At 56.0% G+C, this 20,782-nt stretch overlaps 1 protein-coding gene across 2 annotated transcripts; it reads left to right on the top strand.

Moving 5' to 3' along the window:
• The first annotated feature begins 7,400 nt into the window (after nucleotides 1–7,400).
• On the top strand, nucleotides 7,401–20,167 carry SCNN1B (sodium channel epithelial 1 beta subunit). Of its 2 annotated transcripts, none has more exons than XM_027684149.1 (15): nucleotides 7,401–7,457; nucleotides 9,725–9,928; nucleotides 11,965–12,283; nucleotides 13,350–13,761; nucleotides 14,515–14,708; nucleotides 15,521–15,624; nucleotides 16,071–16,234; nucleotides 16,662–16,769; nucleotides 17,465–17,582; nucleotides 17,769–17,844; nucleotides 18,032–18,089; nucleotides 18,554–18,615; nucleotides 18,993–19,068; nucleotides 19,487–19,844; nucleotides 19,959–20,167. In XM_027684149.1, exons 3-15 carry the CDS (start codon nucleotides 11,973–11,975, stop codon nucleotides 19,964–19,966), a joined length of 2,049 nt encoding a protein of 682 aa, XP_027539950.1. In that variant the 5' UTR covers nucleotides 7,401–7,457; nucleotides 9,725–9,928; nucleotides 11,965–11,972; the 3' UTR covers nucleotides 19,967–20,167. The 2 variants fall into 2 exon arrangements, with proteins under 2 accessions (XP_027539950.1, XP_027539949.1); XM_027684148.1 differs by having other exon boundaries at nucleotides 19,487–19,849; nucleotides 19,964–20,167.
• Nucleotides 20,168–20,782: the final 615 nt, after the last annotated feature.

The raw sequence follows: 20,782 nt of genomic DNA, 5'->3' as shown, positions 1-20,782 counted from the left end.
GGACCTGCCTCTCCATGCAGATGGGCCAGCTGTGACCCCCACTCTCACAGAGGACAGCCTGCAAGGAACACACAGGGGGGCCTGGGTGTCACCTCCCTGGGAAAGCCAGCAAACATCCCAAAGCAGGACATCCCACAGTGCCTCTGTTCTGCACCCCTACCTGTGCATGCAGCAGCACACAGGACACCTCAGCTCTCTGCAGGCTTTGCTCACTGCTGCTCCAAGCAGTGCTGAAGAAAGGCTGCCAGAGCTCATCTTGCTGCTGGCACAGCTCCTTCCCCTCTACTGAGCCACTCACTGGACTTCCTCTTCCTCTCAGGCTGCTCAGGTGCCTCTGCCCACTCCCAGCAGCCCTCCAGCCCCTGGAGCTGGGTTAGATCAGTGGGTGCTAATCATGCAATCAGCCCCCTGAAAGGAGGGAACCCCCCCAGCTGCTGCCCACAGCATCACCCCACACCTGGGAAGGCACCCACAGCCGGCACAGATCAGGATGTCAGTGAGGGTTTTGTGTTTCCAAAGCCTCCCCAGAGCAAAACAAAAGCCTTGGAAAATAAACACGGTGGTGCCAACACTGCACGAAAGCAGGTGTAGGGGCTGTTCAGACTTTATACTGAGAACTGCAGTTCCAATAAGGAAAATATCCTTTGAGGGAGAACAAGGCTGCTGACCTCCAGTGCTCCCAGCAGCAGCAATGTCAGGACTCTCCCGTTGATAACTCAGGACACGTGTCCTGCCAGTCACTTTTTGGGATGAACACTCACTTTCTATTCTTTGGAAAGGCACAGGTGTTCTGCAGGTGCTGTTTGCAGTCGCTCTCGGAGCAGGTGCAGCACCTTTTCTCTGTGTATGAATAATCCTCAGGAGGCAGAGAGCCACGGAGATACAGAAATGGGTTACTTCACTGTGAGATAAACACTGAACTGTGCTGAGTCACCTCAAACGCAGAAAACCATCTGGGATGGTGTGAGGGTCAGGACTGGCACACACTGAACATCATCCACCCAAAGTGTTTGAGAAACTCAGCTCGGAGTTTATGGGAACAACAGGCTGTAAAATCTATGGTTCAGCAACATCCCCTCCTCCAGCACTGCGGCTCCAGGGTCAGGCAGCCAGCTGGGTCTCCTGCCACGGGAACTGTGCTCCCAGGAGACTCACGGCAAGTGGTGGGAGCCCGGCCAGCCCCAGTCAGGGCTCAAGCACAGGCAGCCCCCCCTCGCCAGCAGTCCCCTGCTCACGGCAGCCCCCACTCACCTCCCGGCCCTGGGATACACCTGTGGGCACGGTGCCCGGGCTCTCAGGCACGGATGGCCCCAGCCACACAGCCCCACAGCCCCACGGCCCCACAGCCCCATGGCTCTGGCTGTGTGTCACTGCCAGGGAGCTGCTGCGGTACCAAACCCACGGTGAAGGTGCAGCAGAACTGCAGGCACAGCACTGCCTCGGCAAGGGATGAGCTGGGGAGAAGTGTGGAAACAAACCTGCAGCAGCAGGTGCTGGTGACTCACGGGAAGGGCTGCTGGCACACCGGGACCAGCCCTTCCAGGACAGGAGGCACAGCAGAACTTCTCGCTCCTCCACAGCTCTCACAGCAGCTGCTGCCAGATGGGAGAAAGTCAGAGGTGATAGAGGAGCTGTGTGAGGAAAACAGCTGAGGAGGAGAAAAATCCAGCTGCGCAGAGATTTTCTGGACAGCAGGAATCCATTAGTGTGCAGGTGTCAGCCTGGAGAGGGGACCCCAGCCTCCCTCAGAGCAGAGGGAAAGGGTGGCTGCCCAAAGCTGCTCCCAGCAGATGCAGCCAGGAGGCACTGACAGGGTTAAAACTGTCCAGGCCCCTTCCAGAGTGGTGACATTTGGGTGATATCCAGTGGTCCTCAAACAGGTTTGGGAGTTAAATGCCTCATTAATGTAAATGGGGCAGGGCTGGGGAAAGGCATCTCCAGCACATGCCTATGGAAAATCCTTGCAGGCTCTGAGCCTCTTCTTGTGCTTAAGCCCAGCTCTGGGGAGGCCAAATATGGCTGGAGATTGTAGATGGTTTAGTTTTACCCTTTTCCTTCAGGGCAGGCAGAGCCAGTGCCAGAACTGCCAGTGGCTGGAGCTGGGCAGTCCCGGAGCAGTTCCTCACATCAGACACCTGGTCTGAGCCATTCCCACCAGCCTGGCCTGTGCTTGGTGCTTTGGAAGAGTTTTCCAGCAGCTGGAGCATCCCCAGCCGGGGCTGAGCTGTGGCAGTGGAGCCGTGGCAGCACCAGAGCAGTTCCAGGCAGTGTGAGTCAGAGTCTGACCTGTGGTTGCAGCAGCTCCCTCCAGGGTGGTGCCACGGCAGGGCCCCGGCGCTAATCCCCAACATCTCCCTGCGAACAGGACAGACCGGGGTGTTTGGAGTCCTCACCAGCTGCCCACGCCCGCCAGCACACCCTGTAACACCATGGCAGGGCCGGACTGGCAGTGCTGGGCACGGCAACAAACCCTGGAACGAGGCTGAGTGTGACCAGTGCCCAAGGTGAGGAAGGGGAGCCAGCCCGGGCATTTCCAGCCAAGGAACTGGGCTGCCCTGCTGTGCTGCTCCAGCTGTGGGCTGTGCTGGTCCCGGCTCTCCCTGCTGCTCACAGCCTCTCCTGGTGCCCCACGCCGTGCCAGGGGCTCAGTGCCACGCTGCTCCCACGGGCAGAACTGGTGGCAGCCCTCGGTTCTGCCACACACCCACGGGCTCCCAGCGCTGCCCACGTGTGCCCGCCCGGCCCCGCCAGCCCCACTGGCCCCACATCACTGGGGCTGAGCTCAGCCGGGGGGGCTGCTGGGGGCTGGGCTGCACTAGCCAGCCCATGGCCATGCCATGGCTCCCAACACAAGGGGCTGGGCACAGGGTGCACCCTGGAGCAACAGCACCATCACCCATCCCACCACTCCTGAGCAGCTTCGCTGCTGGGACTGACACATCCCGGCAGCGAGGGCACCCCGAGCCCGTGGGGATTGATGAAACTCTTTCTCCGTCTGTCTCCCTTCTTCACAAAGAGCAAAGGCTCTTCTCTCACACCCCACTCATCCCACTTGGCCATTCATCCCTCCCCAGAGCAGTGTGGTCTCAGGATGCCCGTGCCCTGGGGAGCTGGGGGTGGCAGTGGGGGCGGTGGGAGTGGTGGTGGCAGAGGGCAGGGGCTCTGCCAGCCCTCCCTGTGCCCGTGCCCGTGCCTGTGCCTGTCCCTGTCCCTGAGGACAGCCCGGAATGCCGCACGGCGGGTTCCTGCAGCACTGACTGCTCTGCACTGGGGTTCTCCCCTTCAGCCTCGCACAGGCAGCCGCAGGCTCAGAGTGCTGATCTGCTCCCCTGTAACACAGCCCAAGGTGTAAACAGGGAAACACCTGGCCCTGGGGCCCTGCACGGTGTGTTCCTGCCTCTCAGTCCTCTGGTATCTTCACCTGGGCCTTGGCACTTTCCTGTAACACTCCTGCACCCTGACCCTAACCCCAACCTTGTCCCTCCCAGTCTTACATTTCTGCCTCAGTTTCCCTTCCAGACGGAGCTGGGTGGTAGCTGTACCCCCTCAGGGTCTGAGCCCCCTGCACTGCTGGGTGTGCTGCCAGCCCTGCTCAGCTCTCCGTGTGATCCCCTGGGATCAGGGTGGCACTGTGACTCTGGGAGCCTTGCCATCCCCTGGGATCAGGGTGGCACTGTGACTCTGGGAGCCTTGCCACTGGCAGCATTCCTGAAGCAGCAAAACAGGGAGAACAGAAGGGGACACTGTGGGGCCAAGTGACACAAACCAGTGTCCCCCCAACTCGCCTGCCTGCTGCCCACCAGAGAGGAAAGGCCCAGGCACCCCAACCCTAACCCTAACCCTGGCCCCATCCAGCACCAGGTATGGGGTACAGGATGCAGGGTCACCTCTACCTCCTTCCACTCACATACTTTGTCCAAATGTGTTTCTAGGGATTAAACCCACGTTCCCTGCAATTGTTCACCTGTAATTCCAGGTGCGCCACAGTCCCAGCGGGATGGGATCACCTGGAGCCGGCCAGAGCCAGGGTGAATCACCCTGTTGTCACAACGCCTCTCATTCCGGTACCTTCCTCCTGGCTTTTAAGACCTTCTCACCCAAGTTTACATAACGAATCCTGAACGGTACAAACTGTTCCCCCGGGTACACACGGGTAATCATCCCCGCTCCAGTCCTGTTATAAAATGTCATTGGTCACAAAATAGTTGACATTTCCCCCAGAACATGGGAGAGGACCATAAAGCACTGGGCCAGGGCATCTTTACAGTTCTGCGTCCCACTGGTGCCACGCTGGCACTCCCTGGCCTGTGCTGGGGCATCCTGGGTCATTCCCAGCGGGCTGGACCCCATCTGCAGCTGCCACATTCCAGGATGCTGGAGTCACGGCAGGCAGGGGATTTTTTTCCCTTAAACTTCTATGGTGGAAAAGACAAATGAGTGCAACTAATTCTCTGTCACGGCAATTAGTTACAGAGCAGGTCTGTGGAAACCCCACTGGTGACAAATTGTCGCAGTGACGCATCGAAAGCCTGCCCTGTGTCACCCGGGGGTGAGCTGGGACTCAGTGCCCAATGTCACCACACTGGGGCCAAGGGAGCTGGACCTCAGTAGGGTTTACCCCATCCTTCCCCCCCTGGAGGCACAGCTGGACTGGCAGAGCTGCACAGTGTGACAGCACCACAGCCCAGTGCCCGACCCTGGCACAGGCAAACCTCTCTCTGTGGCCACCGGCTCCCCGAGCTGTGCCAGCTGAGCAGGAGCTGGGCCCCATCCCTCCCTTCTCCTGCTGCTTGTAAAACAAAACCAGCCTGGGTTTTACTGCCTGATCTTTGTAACGCAAACACAGGTCAGTTCACAAGTTTGACACAGCGGCTCCTGGCGCAGGGTGGCTGCAGGATGCTCCTGTCACCTCACCGGGCTTTTACTGGTCACAACTGAGTGACTCGATTTGGTTTAGTGACTTCTCTGGAAGTGCACGTGGTAAACCCAGCGATCACCGTGCTGGGTGAGCCTGTGCCAAGTGCATGGGCCGGGCAGTGCCCGGCTCCCTGGGCACAGGGGTGGGAGCTGCTCCCCTGGCAGGGACTGATGGCAAGTGATGGGCACCACCAGGCACTGATGGGCACCACCAGGCACTGATGGGCTCCAGTGGGCACTGATGGGGCCTGGCACACTCCTCCCCATGCCTGCTGGCAGGAGGGCTGCCCGGCTCCCCCCCGAGCTGTGGGACGGGAAGCCAGGCTGCAGAGGTGACTAATATTTACCACGTTCACCCTGCAGCTCCTGCTCAGTGACAGTCTAATTGGCAGGTGTGGGCACACTGGCACTGTGACCGTGAGCCCTGGGCAGGGCTCCCCGGCTGGGAGGGAGGCTTTGCCTGCAGAGCTCAGGAGCAGCAAAGCCCCGGTGCCACTTCTGCTCCTGGGGACTGAAGAGCCTTTCCAAATCCTCGTGGAATCCATGTGCACTGACTTCAGCTCTGGCCACCGGGCTGGGACCCCCTCTGGGCCCTCAGCCCCCACCATGCTAAAGGGCATGATGTGGCCAAAAGCAACACGAGTTTACAAAGAACCAGATGTGAATGAGTCCTGTGTTTTTCCCATGGACCTGAACTCATTCCCACCCCCTGGGCTGGGATTTGGAGTGATTTCCTCCATGCTGAGCTGCCCTTGGGCTCTGCTTTATTTCATCAGGACATCCAGACCTAACAGCATCCCAGAAAAATTCCTCCTGCCTTTGTACCCACTGCAGCCACCAAGAAAACATTTTCCTTCCATCAGACAAATTTAGGAGCAGTTGCTGGTTTTGATCGGGCAGATAGAACCCGTTTCAGGGCTGATTTCCCCCCTGGATCTGGTGTCCCAGCTGTATTTAGCTGCTGTCAGGAGTGCATCACACCAGCACAACACCCTGCTGTGAACACAATGCCTGGGGTGCAGGGGAGCTTCCCACGGGGTTTCAGCTGTATTGTCAGCAGGAGGTTTTTGCTTATGAAATAAACTTTCTCATAAACAAGCGAGAGACAACGCAAAGTCAAGCCAAACTCAAGGTCATTTGGCTTTGCTGGCCCTGCAGCTGATGTTCCAAACCCCAGAGCAAGTGCCACCTGCACTATTTCCAGAGCTGGAGCAGCCAGAGCTGGTCACAGACATTGTTCTTTGGGAAATCAGCAGCGATAGGAGGGCAATTACTGTGACAGGACAGAGGAACCGGGTGAGTCCTGGTCCATCAAACCTGTTTGCTCCAGCTTCCCCTGTTGGAGATACCGCTGGAACACGATCCCACATTCCCCTCCTGACATAACGACACAAGGTACACTCGTGGCAGCTAAAAATAAAAATCCCCTTTGTTCCCAAATAACAGAACACGGGGACATTTGGGAAAGTCTGAGCAAGTCCTGACTGAACAAGAACCTGCCATTATCTTTTCTCCCAAGAGGAAATGGCTCCCGTGGACAGTGCTCTGCTCTCAGTGGTGATTTATGGTTCTGAGGAGGTTCGTACATGTTCACTGCTCTGTGTTCTGTGTGTTCCACAAAGCTGGGGTTTGTTCCCATCCCCTTTTATCAAGGAGATTAGAGAACCCCCCCGTGTAAATACAGGTTAAATCTGAGTGAGCACCCCTGGCTGCACGCTGGGTACATCCCAAATACCTGCCTGGCACGAAAACCTGCCCCAAAACCTGCCCTCTGCGGCAAAACCAGGCAGAGATCGGGTGCCAAAAGCCTGACAACAGGGACAGCTGACACCAGGGAAGGCAAAGCAGCAAGGTGATGTCCTGGCACCAGGGACATCTCAAACCAGACCGAGACACACTGTGACCTGCTGCAGGGCAATGGCCACCAGACCTGAGAGCCCCTTCCAGTGCCTAAAGGGGCTCCAAGAGCTGGAGAGGGACTTGGGAAAAGGGCCTGGAACAACAGAACAAGGGGGAATGGCTTCACACTGGCAGAGAGCAGGATTAGATGGGATATTGGGAAGAAATTCCTCCCTGGGAGGGTGGGAAGGCCCTGGCACAGGTTGCCCAGAGAAGCTGTGGCTGCCTCTGGATCCCTGGAAGTGTCCAAGGCCAGGTTGGACGGGGCTTGGAGCAGCCTGGGCTGGTGGAAGGTGTCCCTGCCCATGGCAGGGGATGGAACAAGGTGATCCTTAAAATCCCTTCCAACCCGAATAGTTCCGTGAGTCTGTGAGGTTTGTGCCACCGATCCCACACTGCCTGTGTCTGGTGGTCTTGGCATGACGGGAGTAGGAGCAGCAGGATCAGCCGCCATTCCTTGGGATGTGTTCCGAAACGATCAAGGCAAGGTTTCAAGGAGCCAGGACAAACCTGGGAGCTCCTGCAGCCGGCGGGAGGGCGGGTTCAGCCGCTCCGTCGGGGCGGGACGGGGCGGGACAGGGGAGGCGGCGCGGCCGGTCCCGGTCTCCGCGGGAGCTCTGCCGGAGCCGCACGGGCGGCAGGTACGGGGGGACCGGGGAGAGGCTGCGGGGGGGCCAGGAGAGGGGTGCGGGGTCGGTGCTGGCCGGTCCCTTCGGCCCCGCGTGGCCCCCAAGGGATGCCCGCGGGCATCTCTCGGCGCTGCGGGCATCCCTCGGCCACGGCTCGGGGCCGAAGGGACCGGCTCGACGGGGCTGGTCAGGGTGTCTTTTACACTGATACGGACCTGAAGTCACCCGATCTCTGCCTGGTTTTGCCGCAGTGGGGCAGGGTTTCGTGCCGGGCAGGTATTTGGGATGGACCCGGCGTGCAGCCAGGGGTGGTCACTCGGATTTAACCTGTATTTACACAGGGGGTTTCTCTAATCTCCTTGATAAAAGGGGATGGGAACAAACCCCAGCTTTGTGGAATAGTTCAGTGTTTGGTTTGGTGTTGGAGATGTGCCACGTCCCGCAGGATGGTGTCTCCCAGCGGGGCAGAGTGTGCTCCTGGCATCCTGGTGGACAGAGCTGTTTGGGGGTGGGTGGGGGTTTGCTCTGCTTCTGATCCGGGGTTCCTGTTGTTCCTGGCCCAAGCAGCAGAGTGAACTCTCAGCAGTGTGACCCTCCTGGCCTGTGAGAAGCACAGTTTGTCATCATCCTCGGAGAGAGGGACATCACGGGAACAATGGAATCATAGAATGGTTTTGCTTGGAAGGGATTTTAAGAGTCACCTTGTTCCATCCCCTGCCATGGGCAGGGACACCTTCCACTAGCCCAGGTTGCTCCAAGCCCCGTCCAACCTGGCCTTGGACACTTCCAGGGATCCAGGGGCAGCCACAGCTTCTCTTGATAACGTGTGCCAGGGCCTCCCCACCCTCCCAGGGAGGAATTTCTTCCCAATATCACATCTAATCCTGCTCTCTACCAGTGTGAAGCCATTCTCCCTTGTTCTGTTGTTCCAGGCCCTTGTCCCAAGTCCCTCTCCAGCTCTTGGAGCCCCTTTACGTACTGGAAAGGGTTTCCAAAGTTTCTCCAGAGCCTTCTTTTCTCCAGGCTGAACGCTGTCAGTTCTCCCAGCCTGGCTCCAGAGCAGAGGGGAACACAGGGTTAGGCAGGGGAAGAGGGGGCAGAGTGTGCAGCACATGGCACAGAGCCAGGGGAGTGCTATCTCAGCTCCCAGACTGTAAACACTCCTGGAGTGCTGCTCTCGTGCCTGCTGGGCTTGGACACGGAGGCACCTGCGTGGGTTGGAGCCGTGGGCACTGGAGCTGTGGGCACTGGAGCTGTGGGCACTGGAGCCGTGGGCACTGGAGCCAGCCCTGTGCTGTGCCCACTCTCCCTGCACACCCCCAGCAAGGCAGAGCATCTGCTGGAGCTCTGACTCCACCTGGGGATGGGCTTTCATTGCTTGCTGACATATTACTGCTCTGCTTTTCAGACTGGCAACATGTAAACTTGTGAGGTAACAAAAAAAATTCTCTAATTTGCAAAAAATACCACCAGAGAGCATGAATGTCTTCTTGAGGAAAACGAGGCCTTTCCCTCAGGCTCAGGGGGAAGATGTCAGGTGAACAGCTGGCAATCACAGAGGGATGATGCTGTATGTCCCAGGAGAGAAAGTGCTGAGCAATCACAGTGGCATCAGGCTGGTAGTGCTGGGGTGGTTTTGCAGCCCAGGTCCCACCCTGGAACTTCCAGGACTGTGCCGAGGTTTGCTTATGCCTTTATTTCTTTCAAGTGGGAATTGCCCCAGGAAAATCCCAGAGGAGATTCAACACAGTCAACACAATTGTTTCGTAATGTGGGAGTCTGATCTCACAGTGAGGTGGAGGAGTTTCAGCTGGGGTGATGCTGGGATGAGGCAGGGCTGGACTGGGCTGCTGGGGACAGGGAGGACACAGCACAGAGAACCCCACTGGAACCAGGAGCAGGTTTATCTTAGGATGGCTTCTGTCATAACGGGGTGTGGGTGCTGCTGGAGAGGGACCCTTGGCACCTTGTGCCCTGTGGGGTCTCGTGTCCCTGGGATCAGCTTCCAGCAGCCAGTTCAGATGCCCCTGGTGTGACCAGGGCAGCCTGGAGCAGATGGGAAGCACGTGCTGATTCCCCTGAGCCACCTACAAAGGATTCAGGGCTGTGAGTCCATCAAGGGGGTGGCATCTCCTGAGCCCCCAGCCCTGCTCAGCTCCTGCTCCACCACTGCTCTGCTCCCACATTCTGGTTCTGGAGGGGCTTTGGGAAGGGTGACAGTTGCCTGTGCACCGATGGAGGGTGGGTTGTTGTCCCTCATTTGTCACTTCTCTGCTCAGGCACAGCCCACTGATGGAGCAGAGCAGGACCCGCTCCAAGTTGGCACCAAATCTGGCACCAACCTCCCTCTGAGCCCCTGAGCACTGAGTGCTGGGCAGGGGAAGGAGCCCCCACAAAACAGGGGCTTGGGCAGCTCACCTGGAGCAGCTTCCAGCTGTGAGAAAGGAACAAGAAGTCTGTTCGGAAACACCCTGGAGATAAAGGTAAGAAGAAAACTGTTAAAGTGAGAAATTACATTGAACAAAACTAATCCAGGTACAGCCAAGTGCAGCTTTGCTTTGTACCATTTCTTTTATCCAATATGAAAAGAAATAACAACTTCTCCCAGCGATGGCAGGTTGATGAGTAACTCAGAGAGAGCTGTACACGAGTGGGGGTCCCCCCGTGGCAGGAGGCCCTGCTCTGGCCAGGCTGGGAGTTGGGACAGACAAGGGCACGTGGCCAGCTGGGACCATCCACGTGGATCCTGCCCCACATGGGGCAGGGGGGTTGTAATTTCAATCCGATCAAAATCTTCTGTTGGATTTCTTCGAAGCTGGAAAATATTTCCTTGTCTGCCTCCCCAGGCTCCCTGCACTGAAATGAGCTCTGACAGTTCTGCTCTGTACATCCAAGGAAGGGCTGAGCTCACACTGCAGGGCTCAGGCACAGCAGCCACTGGAATTCCACAGAGGCTGAGGTTGTGGTTCCTGTTCTCCTCATATCCCTGCCCAAAACCCAGCCAGGGTCTGGGGCAATATCAGCTCCTTCCATGAGCAAATCCCCCTCAAGCAATGGCAGAGGGAACCTCTGTGGCACAAGGTCACAGAGGGTGAGCTGGTGATGGTGGGTCCAGCTCCCAGGACACTTGTTGCTTGGAGAACAAAATCCTTTCCTGTGGGAGTAGAGCCTGCCCTCAGATCTTAGAGGAAGCAGCTGGGGTTTGTTCTTTCAGAAGTCCTCTCCCATTAAGGTGTCACCTACATCTAAAGTCACAGGTAATAGGGATGCAGTGAAAACCATCATCTATTTTTGGATTGTGGAGTGAGACTTCAAAAATCTCTTGGATTTCATACTGCTACCAAACTCTGTATGTGCTACTCGGGAGATTGTGCAGATCTGGCCAATAGACCAAGGAATCAGTATTACCTTTTTTTTTTGAAAAGTACAAAGGGCCCAGCTGCTTCCCCTCCCCAGGGCCTCTGTGCACCCCTCACTGCCTTCTGTACCTCTGTTCACCTGCAAAGTGACACCATGTCACTCTTGTCTGTGCCCTGCTGAGTGCTGCTCCCTAGTGAACTGTCACTGCCTTATTCCAGCTCTCTTCCTTCTGGGATGGGGGCTATTCCCAGCATTAATCTTTAACTCTGCTCTCTTGCAGCTTAAATCTGAAAAACGTTCTGAGTGGCCGCCTCAGGTTCATTTTGAAATACTGCCTCAGGATGTTAAGATTTAGTAACACAGATTCTCGCCTTAAAATAGCAGCACAAAATGTTCTATTTACTCACAAAATGAATGTCAAGTATGCAGCATCCCTCACCTGGGGTGGGGGGGGTCGGGTCATACTGATAGTATCTGACAGACAGAGGAATTTGGTGGAAAAAAACAATCCACCTTCCTTCCTCTGGTGGGCAGCAGCCCTGGACAGCACTGCTGCTCCTGGGAAAGGTGCTGCTGCTTCCAGCTCCTCTCCTGCTGCCCCTCCAAGTGCTGGGTACACTCTAATGCTTCTTACCTTTAAGAAAAATTGTCTTAAGCCCCTTGTGAGGTTGAACCCTGAATGCTGTGAGCCCGAGCTCCTGCGTGTGCTGCTTGGTCCACCTAGTGTTGGCTGAGGCTGGGGACAGTGTTCCAGCTGTCTCAGTGTGCTCACAGCATTCCCATCACTGAGCAGCATCAGGTCAGGCATTGCAACACCACGGGGCCCGTGGCCGCACTCAGGAGTCACCAGGCTCAGACATGTCCTGCAGGTTTGGGTCACTCAGCTCCGGTGGGGCCAGCAGGGACACCAGCATTTGCCCCCTTTGGAGCCACCAATGCCAAAGCTCCTCTGTGCCCTCCCAGGGGGCTGGGGCACGTGTCACTGCCAAGGTGTGACCCTGCAGAACGTCCACACTGAGTTTCTCCTGGGTTATGAACCAGGGCTGTGCCACCACAGTGACTGTCCCACTCCTCCTGCTGTGACAGTACAGATACACCTGGTGTGGCACAGCCCTGCTCCTCCACAGAGCTGGTTTGATGTCCTTTCCTCTGCTCACAGGCAGCAGCATGAACCTGAAGAAGTACCTGGTGCGGGCCCTGCACCGCCTGCAGAAGGGCCCAGGCTACACCTACAAGGAGCTGCTGGTCTGGTACTGCGACAACACCAACACCCACGGCCCCAAGCGCATCATCAAGGAGGGGCCCAAGAAGAAACTAATCTGGTTCTTCCTAACGCTGCTCTTTGCATCCCTGGTGTTCTGGCAGTGGGGGATCCTCATCAACACCTACCTGTCCTACAATGTCACCTCATCTCTCTCCATTGGCTTTAAGACCATGAAGTTCCCTGCAGTCACTGTCTGCAACGCCAACCCTTTCAAGTAAGCTTTGGTTCACCCAATTTACCTGTCTGTGCTCTGACCCCTCAGATACACTGCCAGGGTGAGGTGCTGCAGGCCTGGTCCTGCCTCAAGTGTTGCCTTAGGAGCATCAATTGACTCACCAAGTGGCACTAAAAACCAAATAAAGAAGAACAATACAAAGGTGAATGGCTCAGGGCCAGAGGAGGGTTGATCTGCCTGTGTTCTCCTGGATCTCATAGAATCCCAGAACGGTTTGGGTGGGAAGGGACCTCAAAGCTCATCTCGTTCCACCCCCTGCCATGGGCAGGGACACCTTCCACCACCCCAGGTTGCTCCAAGCCTCCTCCAACCTGGCCTTGGACACTTCCAGGGATGGGGAGGCCATGGCTTTTTGGGCAACCTGTGCCAGGGCCTCCCCACCCTCACAGCTGAAAATTTCTTCCTAGCAAAATTTCTGTACCATACCTGTCAATCTAATGAAGGTTTTTGCCTCCCTGCAAACTTTCCTCATCTCATTAAAAAACCCAAGTTTAGCTCCCCTGTCACAGCCAAAATCAGTCTTTCAATCTTTCCCCACAATTCTTTTCCTTCCCTTTCCTCATTGTGAATGTTCTTTTTGTTGCTCACACTCCAGTCATCAAGAGCTGGTTACACAGCCATGTCTGCCAGGAGCTGCAGAGAACTCAGCTGTGATTTCAAAGAAGTCACTGATTTTTGTTAGTGTTGCTTTAAATTTAGAGTTGCTTTACATTCATATCCCACCGTGCAGCCCAAGATGCTCTCAGCCAACACAGGAATTGCTTTGGGGTAGTTTTTTCACTGCTCGTGTAAACTGCAGTGAATTACTGAACTAAAATCAATTCAGCCCTTTGCTGGCAGGTTCACCTCTGCAACACTCCCTGTTTTTCTCCTCTTGCTGCCTTTCTGACTGGCTGCAGCTTTCTGGGGTGCCGAGCTGGCCGTGCTCCGCAGGGAAGCTCCCATTGCCCTCCAGTAAATTTCAGGCAGCAATCCGAGGTCCCCAGGAAGGTCCAAGCCAGGAGAGCTGTCACATGTCCCCAGTGCTGTGACACCTGTCCCGCAGGTACTCAGAGGTGAAGCCCCTGCTGAAGGAGCTGGACAGGCTGATCGAGGCAGCGCTGGAGAGGATCCTGCAGCCCACGCCAGGGAACAGCAGTGACACCGTGTCCCCACCACTTGACCTGCGCCTCTGGAACCAGATCCCCCTGGTCCTCATCGACGAGCATGACAAAGACAATCCTGTCATCCTGGACATCTTTGAGACCAACCACACTGATGGGGACAACAGGACTGCTGTGAGCAATGAGACTGCTGGGGACAACCGGAGCTCTGAGGGCAACGAAACCACCGTGTCCAGTGAAACCACTGCAGGGAACCACACCACTGCCCCACCTGCAGGGAACCACACCACTGCCCCACCTCCCCCAGCCAACACAACCACGGAAGAAAAGAAGTACAAGCTGGCAGTGAAGCTGGTGAGAGGGGTCATGCAGAGACAGAGGGCAGGGATGAGGGATGGGACATGTGGGCAGGGATGCAGCTTGGAGATCCACGTCTCCTCCCCATCAGCTGCCCACAGCTGCTCTGCCTCGGGTCTCTGGTCTGACTGTGCCAGGGCTGGGGGCTGCCTGTGCCCAGACTCACCTCCTGCTGTGGGCTGAGCCCAGGGTGGAACAGGGCAGGGGTGCTCCACAAGGCTCCCAGGCAATGGACACGTTCACCTCTTCCTTGTGTCAGGCACCCAAAATCCCAGGGAGAGGCTGTGGCTGCTGCCCCTGCCCCTCTCCTGCTGTGGTCCACAGCTCAGAGGCACACGATGGTCTCACAACCCCTCAGCCCTGCTCCCACGGAGGCTCCAAGGACCTGCCTGAGCAGACCTTGGAAGCTGGGGAACTCCAGCCTTAAAGGATTGGCCCAAAAGTGATGTTTTCTGTTAGCTTGTGAAGGTCACCCTGGGACTGACTGAATAGCCTGTCCAGCTGTGAAACATCCCTGGGGAGGGACCCTGTGAGCACACCAAGGGTGAAGCTGGGAAGGGTGACAGCTGGGAAGGGTGACAGATGGGAAGGGTGACACCTGGCTCGTGGCTCCGCCCGGCTGTACCTCGCAATTCCTGGGAGCTGCAGGCAGGGCTGGCATCCAGTCGAGCGTGTGGGGAGGGGGGTCATGCCATGGGTCCCCCCCGCCATCCCCCCGGGGGCTCAGAGCTGCCTGCCCTGTGTCCCCAGTGCAGCCACGAGGGCTCCAACAACTGCACGTACCGGAACTTCACGAGCGCGGCGCAGGCGGTGACCGAGTGGTACATCCTGCAGTCCACATCCATCCTCTCCAAGGTCCCGCTGCACGACAGGATCAGGATGGGATACCAGGCAGAGGACATGATCCTGGCCTGTCTCTATGGGGCTGAACCCTGCAACTACAAGTAGGTGCACACTGAGCTCCCTGCCCCTTTCCGTCCCAGCAGGAATGAACAGACCTCCAGTGGAACAGCAAAGGGGGGGGAAGTGTTTTTAAGGTATAGATCAACTAATAACGAGATTGGTGCTGGTCCTCAGCTCTAAAAACACTTCCCAGAGTGATCCTGACTGAAATGGGTTACTTTGAGACAGTGCTGGCTTGAGTTAGAGCTGTGGATGGGCTGTTTTGCTCAGGACATACCAAGGCTGACAGCACCTGGGGCTTCCCAGGGTACTGAGTGATAACCAGGTGCTGAGTCAGCATATCTGTCATGGCAGCACAGCCCCCAGCTACAGACCCTCTCCCTTTTTACACAATTCATTTTAGACATCTTTGTTTCCTACGAACCCCAAATCCCTATTTCCAATGTTAAGAAAGGGGAGCACAGAGCAGCAGCACAGGCTGTGGGGAGCCCTGGCCCTTCTGCAATGCTCCTTCTGCAACAAGGGCAACAGAGAATTGTTATCAAAGCACGAGCTGTAACAGCAGCCCAGACCTGGTCCCACAGCTCAGGCTGAGCAGTGACATCCCTCAGCTGTGTGACCCTTCCCCTGTCCCAGTGGAGAACTGTCCCCAGGGCTGTGTCCCAGCACACACATGGACCTTGCTTTGCCTTTTTTTCAGCAGCAGATTGATTGACACGATATCAGCTGTAATTCCTGTGCAGGTGTTCAGCAAGCAAGGCAGTTCAGCCAAGCTCTGGGCCCACCAGCTGCATTATCTCACACCCCTTTAGTCCTCCCAAGGATCATGGTTTTATGTGTATGATTCTTACAGGAATTTCACCCAAATCTACCACCCAGACCATGGTAACTGCTACATCTTTAACTGGGGCATGGATGAAGAGGCTCTGAATTCTTCCAACCCCGGAGCCGAGTTTGGTAAGGGAGTGCTCTGCAGCAGAGGAGGGGGCTGGAGGGGCAGAAATGGGGGCTGTTTGTCTGTCTCTCAGTACCCATTTCTGTCACTCAGGGCAGATTTATCATTCCTGTGTCACTGGAGCACTGCAGCAGGGAGCAGGGGCTTTCCAGAAGGGGATAATTCCCAGAAGGGAAATGTGCCACACAGAAATAAAGTGACCACAAAGGTTACACGTAGCAGAAGTGCAACATCTGCATAGTTGAAATATGTGAGGCATCACCTGACTATTCCCAGCTATTCCTATTCTGGACATTCACCAGTGTTCCTGCCCAGGCCAGGCTGCCATGGCAGCCAGACCCCAACCTTTCCCCAAGGAACAGGGAGGACAAAATAGACTCTTTTTTCCCCCCTAAAGCCTTGCCTTCCGATACAATTCCTGTTCTAAGTGTTTTGTCTGGTGTCCCAGGGCTGAAGCTGATTCTGGACATCAGTCAGCAGGACTACATCCCCTACCTGTCCTCTGCTGCCGGGGCCAGGCTCATGCTGCATCAGCAGAAGAGCTTCCCCTTCCTCAAGGATCAGGGCATCTACGCCATGGCCGGGACAGAAACGTCCATTGGAGTGCTGGTGGTATGTGTGGCATTCCTGGGGAGCAGATTGTCTGAGAATAATGTTATCTGATGGGACCAAAACCAAGTTTGCTTTAAGTCTTGGCTGAACTGGCTCAAACCAAAGGAGTCAAGGTACACACCAGCCGGGGGCTGGAGCAGTTTATGGGGACTTTTATGTAACTGTCCTGGCAAAGGGCTGTATTGAGCCCAGAATGTTGGGTTCAGGTCATTGTTACCTCTTCCTCTGGCGTGTCAGAAGGTGCTTTGCCCACCCCTGAACACCCACCTGGATCTGCCTGGGGCAGAGGCTGCAGCCCCTTCAGCTCTGATGCCACTGACTCTTTTATTTTTGCCAGAGCCAGCAGGGAATTACAGCCTCTGGAAAACAGTCTCAGGGCCCTGGGGAGGAGCAATAACCAAAGTTTGCTGTTTGGTTTTCCCTCCAGGATGAGCTGGAGCGGATGGGATACCCCTACAGTGACTGCACCATGAATGGCTCTGATGTGCCCGTCAAAAACCTCTACAGCCAGTACAACACCTCCTACTCCATACAGGTAAAACACCTTCCTAAATCAAACAGAGGCGTTCAGGAAAAATCATGAAAGCAGCTAAATCTTTGGCTGGCATGCAGGGTAATTGGGATGAGAAAGCTGAGTGTTTGTAAACCTTGAAACTGTAGAAAATCATAGTGCAAGCACTAAGCACGGGTTAATTTGTAACAGGCTGTACCAAGGGAGAAGCAGCTCTGCAGGGTGCGATCCGGCAATAAGGGAAACGCTCAAACCCTTGGGGGTGATTCACAAATGCAACCCGAGATTGGGAGGGCTTTGGGCTGGCAGCGGTTTTATATTTCTGCCTTTATTTAATATAACAACTGGACCACTTTACCCAGCTTTTGAAGATGCTTGTGTAAGGTTTAAGCAAACACTCGGAAGGATTGCGTTATTCCCTGGAAGTGCTAACGCTGTCGGAGTTCTGTGTCCACGTCATGTCACTGCAGAGCCCTTCCAGCAAAACTGGGCTCTTCCATCGCTCCCTGACGGCTCTGAGCTCTCTAGACCTTTCCTATCACACAGAAATTCTCTGCTTGTCCTACCTGCAGCTGTTAAATTTAATTATCTTCTCATAGACTTTGCTATTGCTTTGTGCTGCCTCATCCAGGATCCCACTCCAGTCTTGGGTGATTAACCTCATGCCTTGCTGAGCTCATGGCTCAGCCCATGCCTAAGCATTCCCCTTCCCTCTCCAGGCTTGCCTGCGCTCCTGTTTCCAAAACCACATGGTTGAGATCTGTGGATGTGGCCACTACATGTTCCCTTTACCCAAAGGGGTGAACTACTGCAACAACGAGGATAACCCAGGCTGGGGTAAGAGGTTATTGAATTGTCTGAGGGACTTGCCCAGGTTTCTCAAGGAAAGGAAGGTTGGAGGGGAAGATGGCAAATCTGTGCAGCAGGGTCACACCTAATATTTATTTTGATAAATGAAATTGATATAAGCCAGTAAGCAGGTCCTTATCTAACAGATATTTCGATTTTGTTTTCACCAAACAGCATATTGCTATTCCTCACTGAGATCCAGCATAAAACAGCGACAGATCTGCATTGACTCCTGTAAGGAAACGTGCAAGTGAGTACCTGCACCTGACCTGACCACTGTGGAGGTGGAGAGATCCTGCATTTCAGCTCCCATCAGTCCTGACCTTCCTAAAACAGCAGCAAACTCTGCAGGGCTGGTTTGTTCTGTGAGAGCTGAAGTTCCAGGGACTTCAGGGAAGGGGAAACCTCTGTACTGATGCTCTCCCTCCTCCCTGCAGTGACACGCAGTACAAGATGACCATCTCCATGGCAGACTGGCCATCAGAAGCCTCTGAGGTAACCCTGATTCCTTGGTTTGGAAGAGACATTAATGGTTACCTGTTCCCAGCCACATGGACACTCACTATTGTCAAAGCTGCTGTCCAGGTCCCAGCACCTCTTTGCCAAATTCCACATTTTCCACACACAAACCAGCAGCAGAAACCAAGGTACAAGGTGGGAGGAGGGAGCTCCCCACAGCAGCTCCTCCACCCTGGGATTCTGCTCTAAGTGCCTGTGACAGCCCAAGGCTGAGCACCCCCCTTCCACACCATGTGCTGTGCAGGCAGGGGGGGCTTCTCACAGGGCAGGAGCACCCACCTCCCCCCTGTGGCACAGCCCACCCACTCAGGCCCACAGCACCCCCTCAGCTGCTCCCAGGGCTGGGGTTGTGTGGGACAGGAGGCAGCACCCCCGGGACTCCGTGCTCTTCGGGAGCACAGGATGCTGCTGCTCATTCTGAAGAGATTTTGTTTTTCTAGGACTGGATTTTCCATATTCTGTCTTATGAAAGGGATATGTCAACAAATGTGACTCTGGACAGGTGAGTGAAAGGAACAAGCACTTTATCTTCTGTGCTGAGCCTGTTAACATCAGACTGACACGAGCCTTGGCTCTGGGCCAGCGCAGCGTGTGCGAGAGCAGAGGGAGGACGAGGTTTGGCACATGTTCACCTGGGAGATGCAGAAAGCAGATCCAAAAGGCACTTCATGCACGTCCTCTGCTCTTCAGAGCTGCAAACCAGGCCAGGAAAACTCAAATGTGTTAAGTGAAATCAGCATTAAGGGCAGCTCCTATGTCATAACATTTATCCCTTCGTATTTATGTCTCAGTGTCTGTCCATCCCATGGTCAGGCTGGAGCAGAGGTGTGGGTCCTCCACAGCCCAGCTCCTCTCTGAGCTGGTTTTTTTTCCTTACAGGAATGGGATTATCAAGCTGAACATTTACTTCCAGGAATACAACTACCGCACCATCTCGGAGTCAGCTGCCACCACGGTGAGTGCCCGTCCCAGCCCTGCTGGCAGAGCAGGCACAGAGCCCAGTCAGCCAGGGCACACGGGCTGGGCTCAGCTCCCTGGGGCTGGTCAGCCCTGGCCAGAGATGCCCCTCAGCACCAGCCTGTCACACCCTTGGAGCTGCTGTCCCACACGTTTGCTGTAACCAAGAGGACAAAGTCGCCTCTGCCGGTCGCTCACAGCCCTCGGTTCCTTCCTCCCCTCCACCTCCCATCCCAGTCCCCAGCACTGGGGAGTCCAACCCGACAGGGCAGCACCCGCACAGCAGGGGATGTGGTGGGCAGGTCCCAGGGGCAGGGACATCGCCCATCTCGGCACCAGCACGGGGGGTGAAGGACTGGGGGGCAGATCGGGGACGGGGCTCCACCACCTTGGCTCACTCCGCTCTCCTCCCACAGATTGTCTGGCTGCTCTCAAGCCTCGGAGGCCAGTTTGGGTTCTGGATGGGCGGCTCAGTGCTGTGCCTCATTGAGTTCGGGGAGATCATCATTGACTCGCTGTGGATCACCATCATCCACGTCATCAGCTGGTGCAAAGGCCTGAAGCAGCGGCGGGCGCGGGCGCGGTACCCGGACACACCTCCCACGGTGTCGGAGCTGGTGGAGGCTCACACCAACCTGGGCTTCCAGCACGAAACTGGGGGTGCCCTGCCCAGGGATGAAGCTCTGCCCCCCGAACCCGGCACCCCCCCGCCCAACTATGACTCGCTGCGTGTGCAGCCCCTCGATGTCCTCGGTCCTGACAGCGACGGGGAGACCGAGGGAGCAGAGTGAGCAGAGGGAGCAGAGTGAGCAGAGGGAGCAGAGTGAGCAGAGTGAGCAGTGAGCAGTGAGCAGAGTGAGCAGATGGAGACCCAGTGAGCAGAGTGAGCAGAGTGAGCAGAGTGTCCTGTCACCTCCTGCAGCCACCGCCAGCCATCTGCCATCACCATGCTGGGTGTCACTCCCTGAGCAACCATCTACTCTCTGTCCAAGTTAGGAGGGAACTAAAAAGCCCTGGCTGTCCTCCCCCTTGACTGGTCACTGGGAGGAAGCTCTGCCTAATAAACCCTGCAATAAACCTCACAGAGTCAGGCTCTGGCTGAGTGTGTAGAGCTTGTGTATATCAGTGTTGCTGTAAAATCATTCACCACTTCTCATGAGCAGGTGGGTGGGAAGCAGTTCCCAGTGAGCAGAGTGGGGTGGTGGCAGCGGTGGAGGGGAGAGGACAGGACATCCTGACGGTGAATGCAAGGCCATGGCCTGGTAGATCACAGAACCACAGAAGGGTTTGGGTTGGAAGGGACCTTAAGGACCACCTCATTCCATCCCCCTCTCCAGCTCTCTTGGATGTAGAGACACGGCACAGTGTCTGTTGCAGCTGTGCCACACCCTTGGGATGGGACCAAAGCTACTTCTGGCCTCTGAGGTCCCAGTATTTCCATCCCCAAATAACTACAATGGAAACAGAGTGAAAGCTGAACCATCCCCTCACTGCTGGAGCCCGCACGGGTCCCACTGTGTTGCTGCCCAGGGTTTGTACCACTCGTGGTGCAGGTGGGAACAGCTGTCAGTGTGTGCCACGGACAGACTCCATAAAGATTCAGGGGTGGGGAGGAAGTGCCAGCCTGTTTCACAGTACCACCTTTCCAATAATAAAACAATTTAAAAGTTGCCTTTAGCTTCCCTGCTGGCAGCAGGGGCAGTCCAGCCCTG

The sequence above is a fragment of the Neopelma chrysocephalum genome, unplaced genomic scaffold (genome assembly GCF_003984885.1).
Source record: "Neopelma chrysocephalum unplaced genomic scaffold, ASM398488v2 Primary Assembly neopelma1_65b, whole genome shotgun sequence".
Taxonomy (NCBI): Eukaryota; Metazoa; Chordata; class Aves; order Passeriformes; family Pipridae; genus Neopelma; species Neopelma chrysocephalum.
The sequence above is the reverse complement of the archived record's forward strand: the minus strand, read 5'-3'. Positions and strand labels throughout refer to the sequence as shown.

Coding starts and splice junctions, on each gene's coding strand:
- SCNN1B (XM_027684149.1), top strand. CDS start 11,973: ATGAACCTGAAGAAGTACCTGGTGCGGGCCCTGCACCGCCTGCAGAAG. Junction 16,770..17,464: donor ACACCTCCTACTCCATACAG/GTAAAACACCTT, acceptor TTCCCTCTCCAG/GCTTGCCTGCGCTCCTGTTT. Junction 17,583..17,768: donor CGAGGATAACCCAGGCTGGG/GTAAGAGGTTAT, acceptor TTCACCAAACAG/CATATTGCTATTCCTCACTG.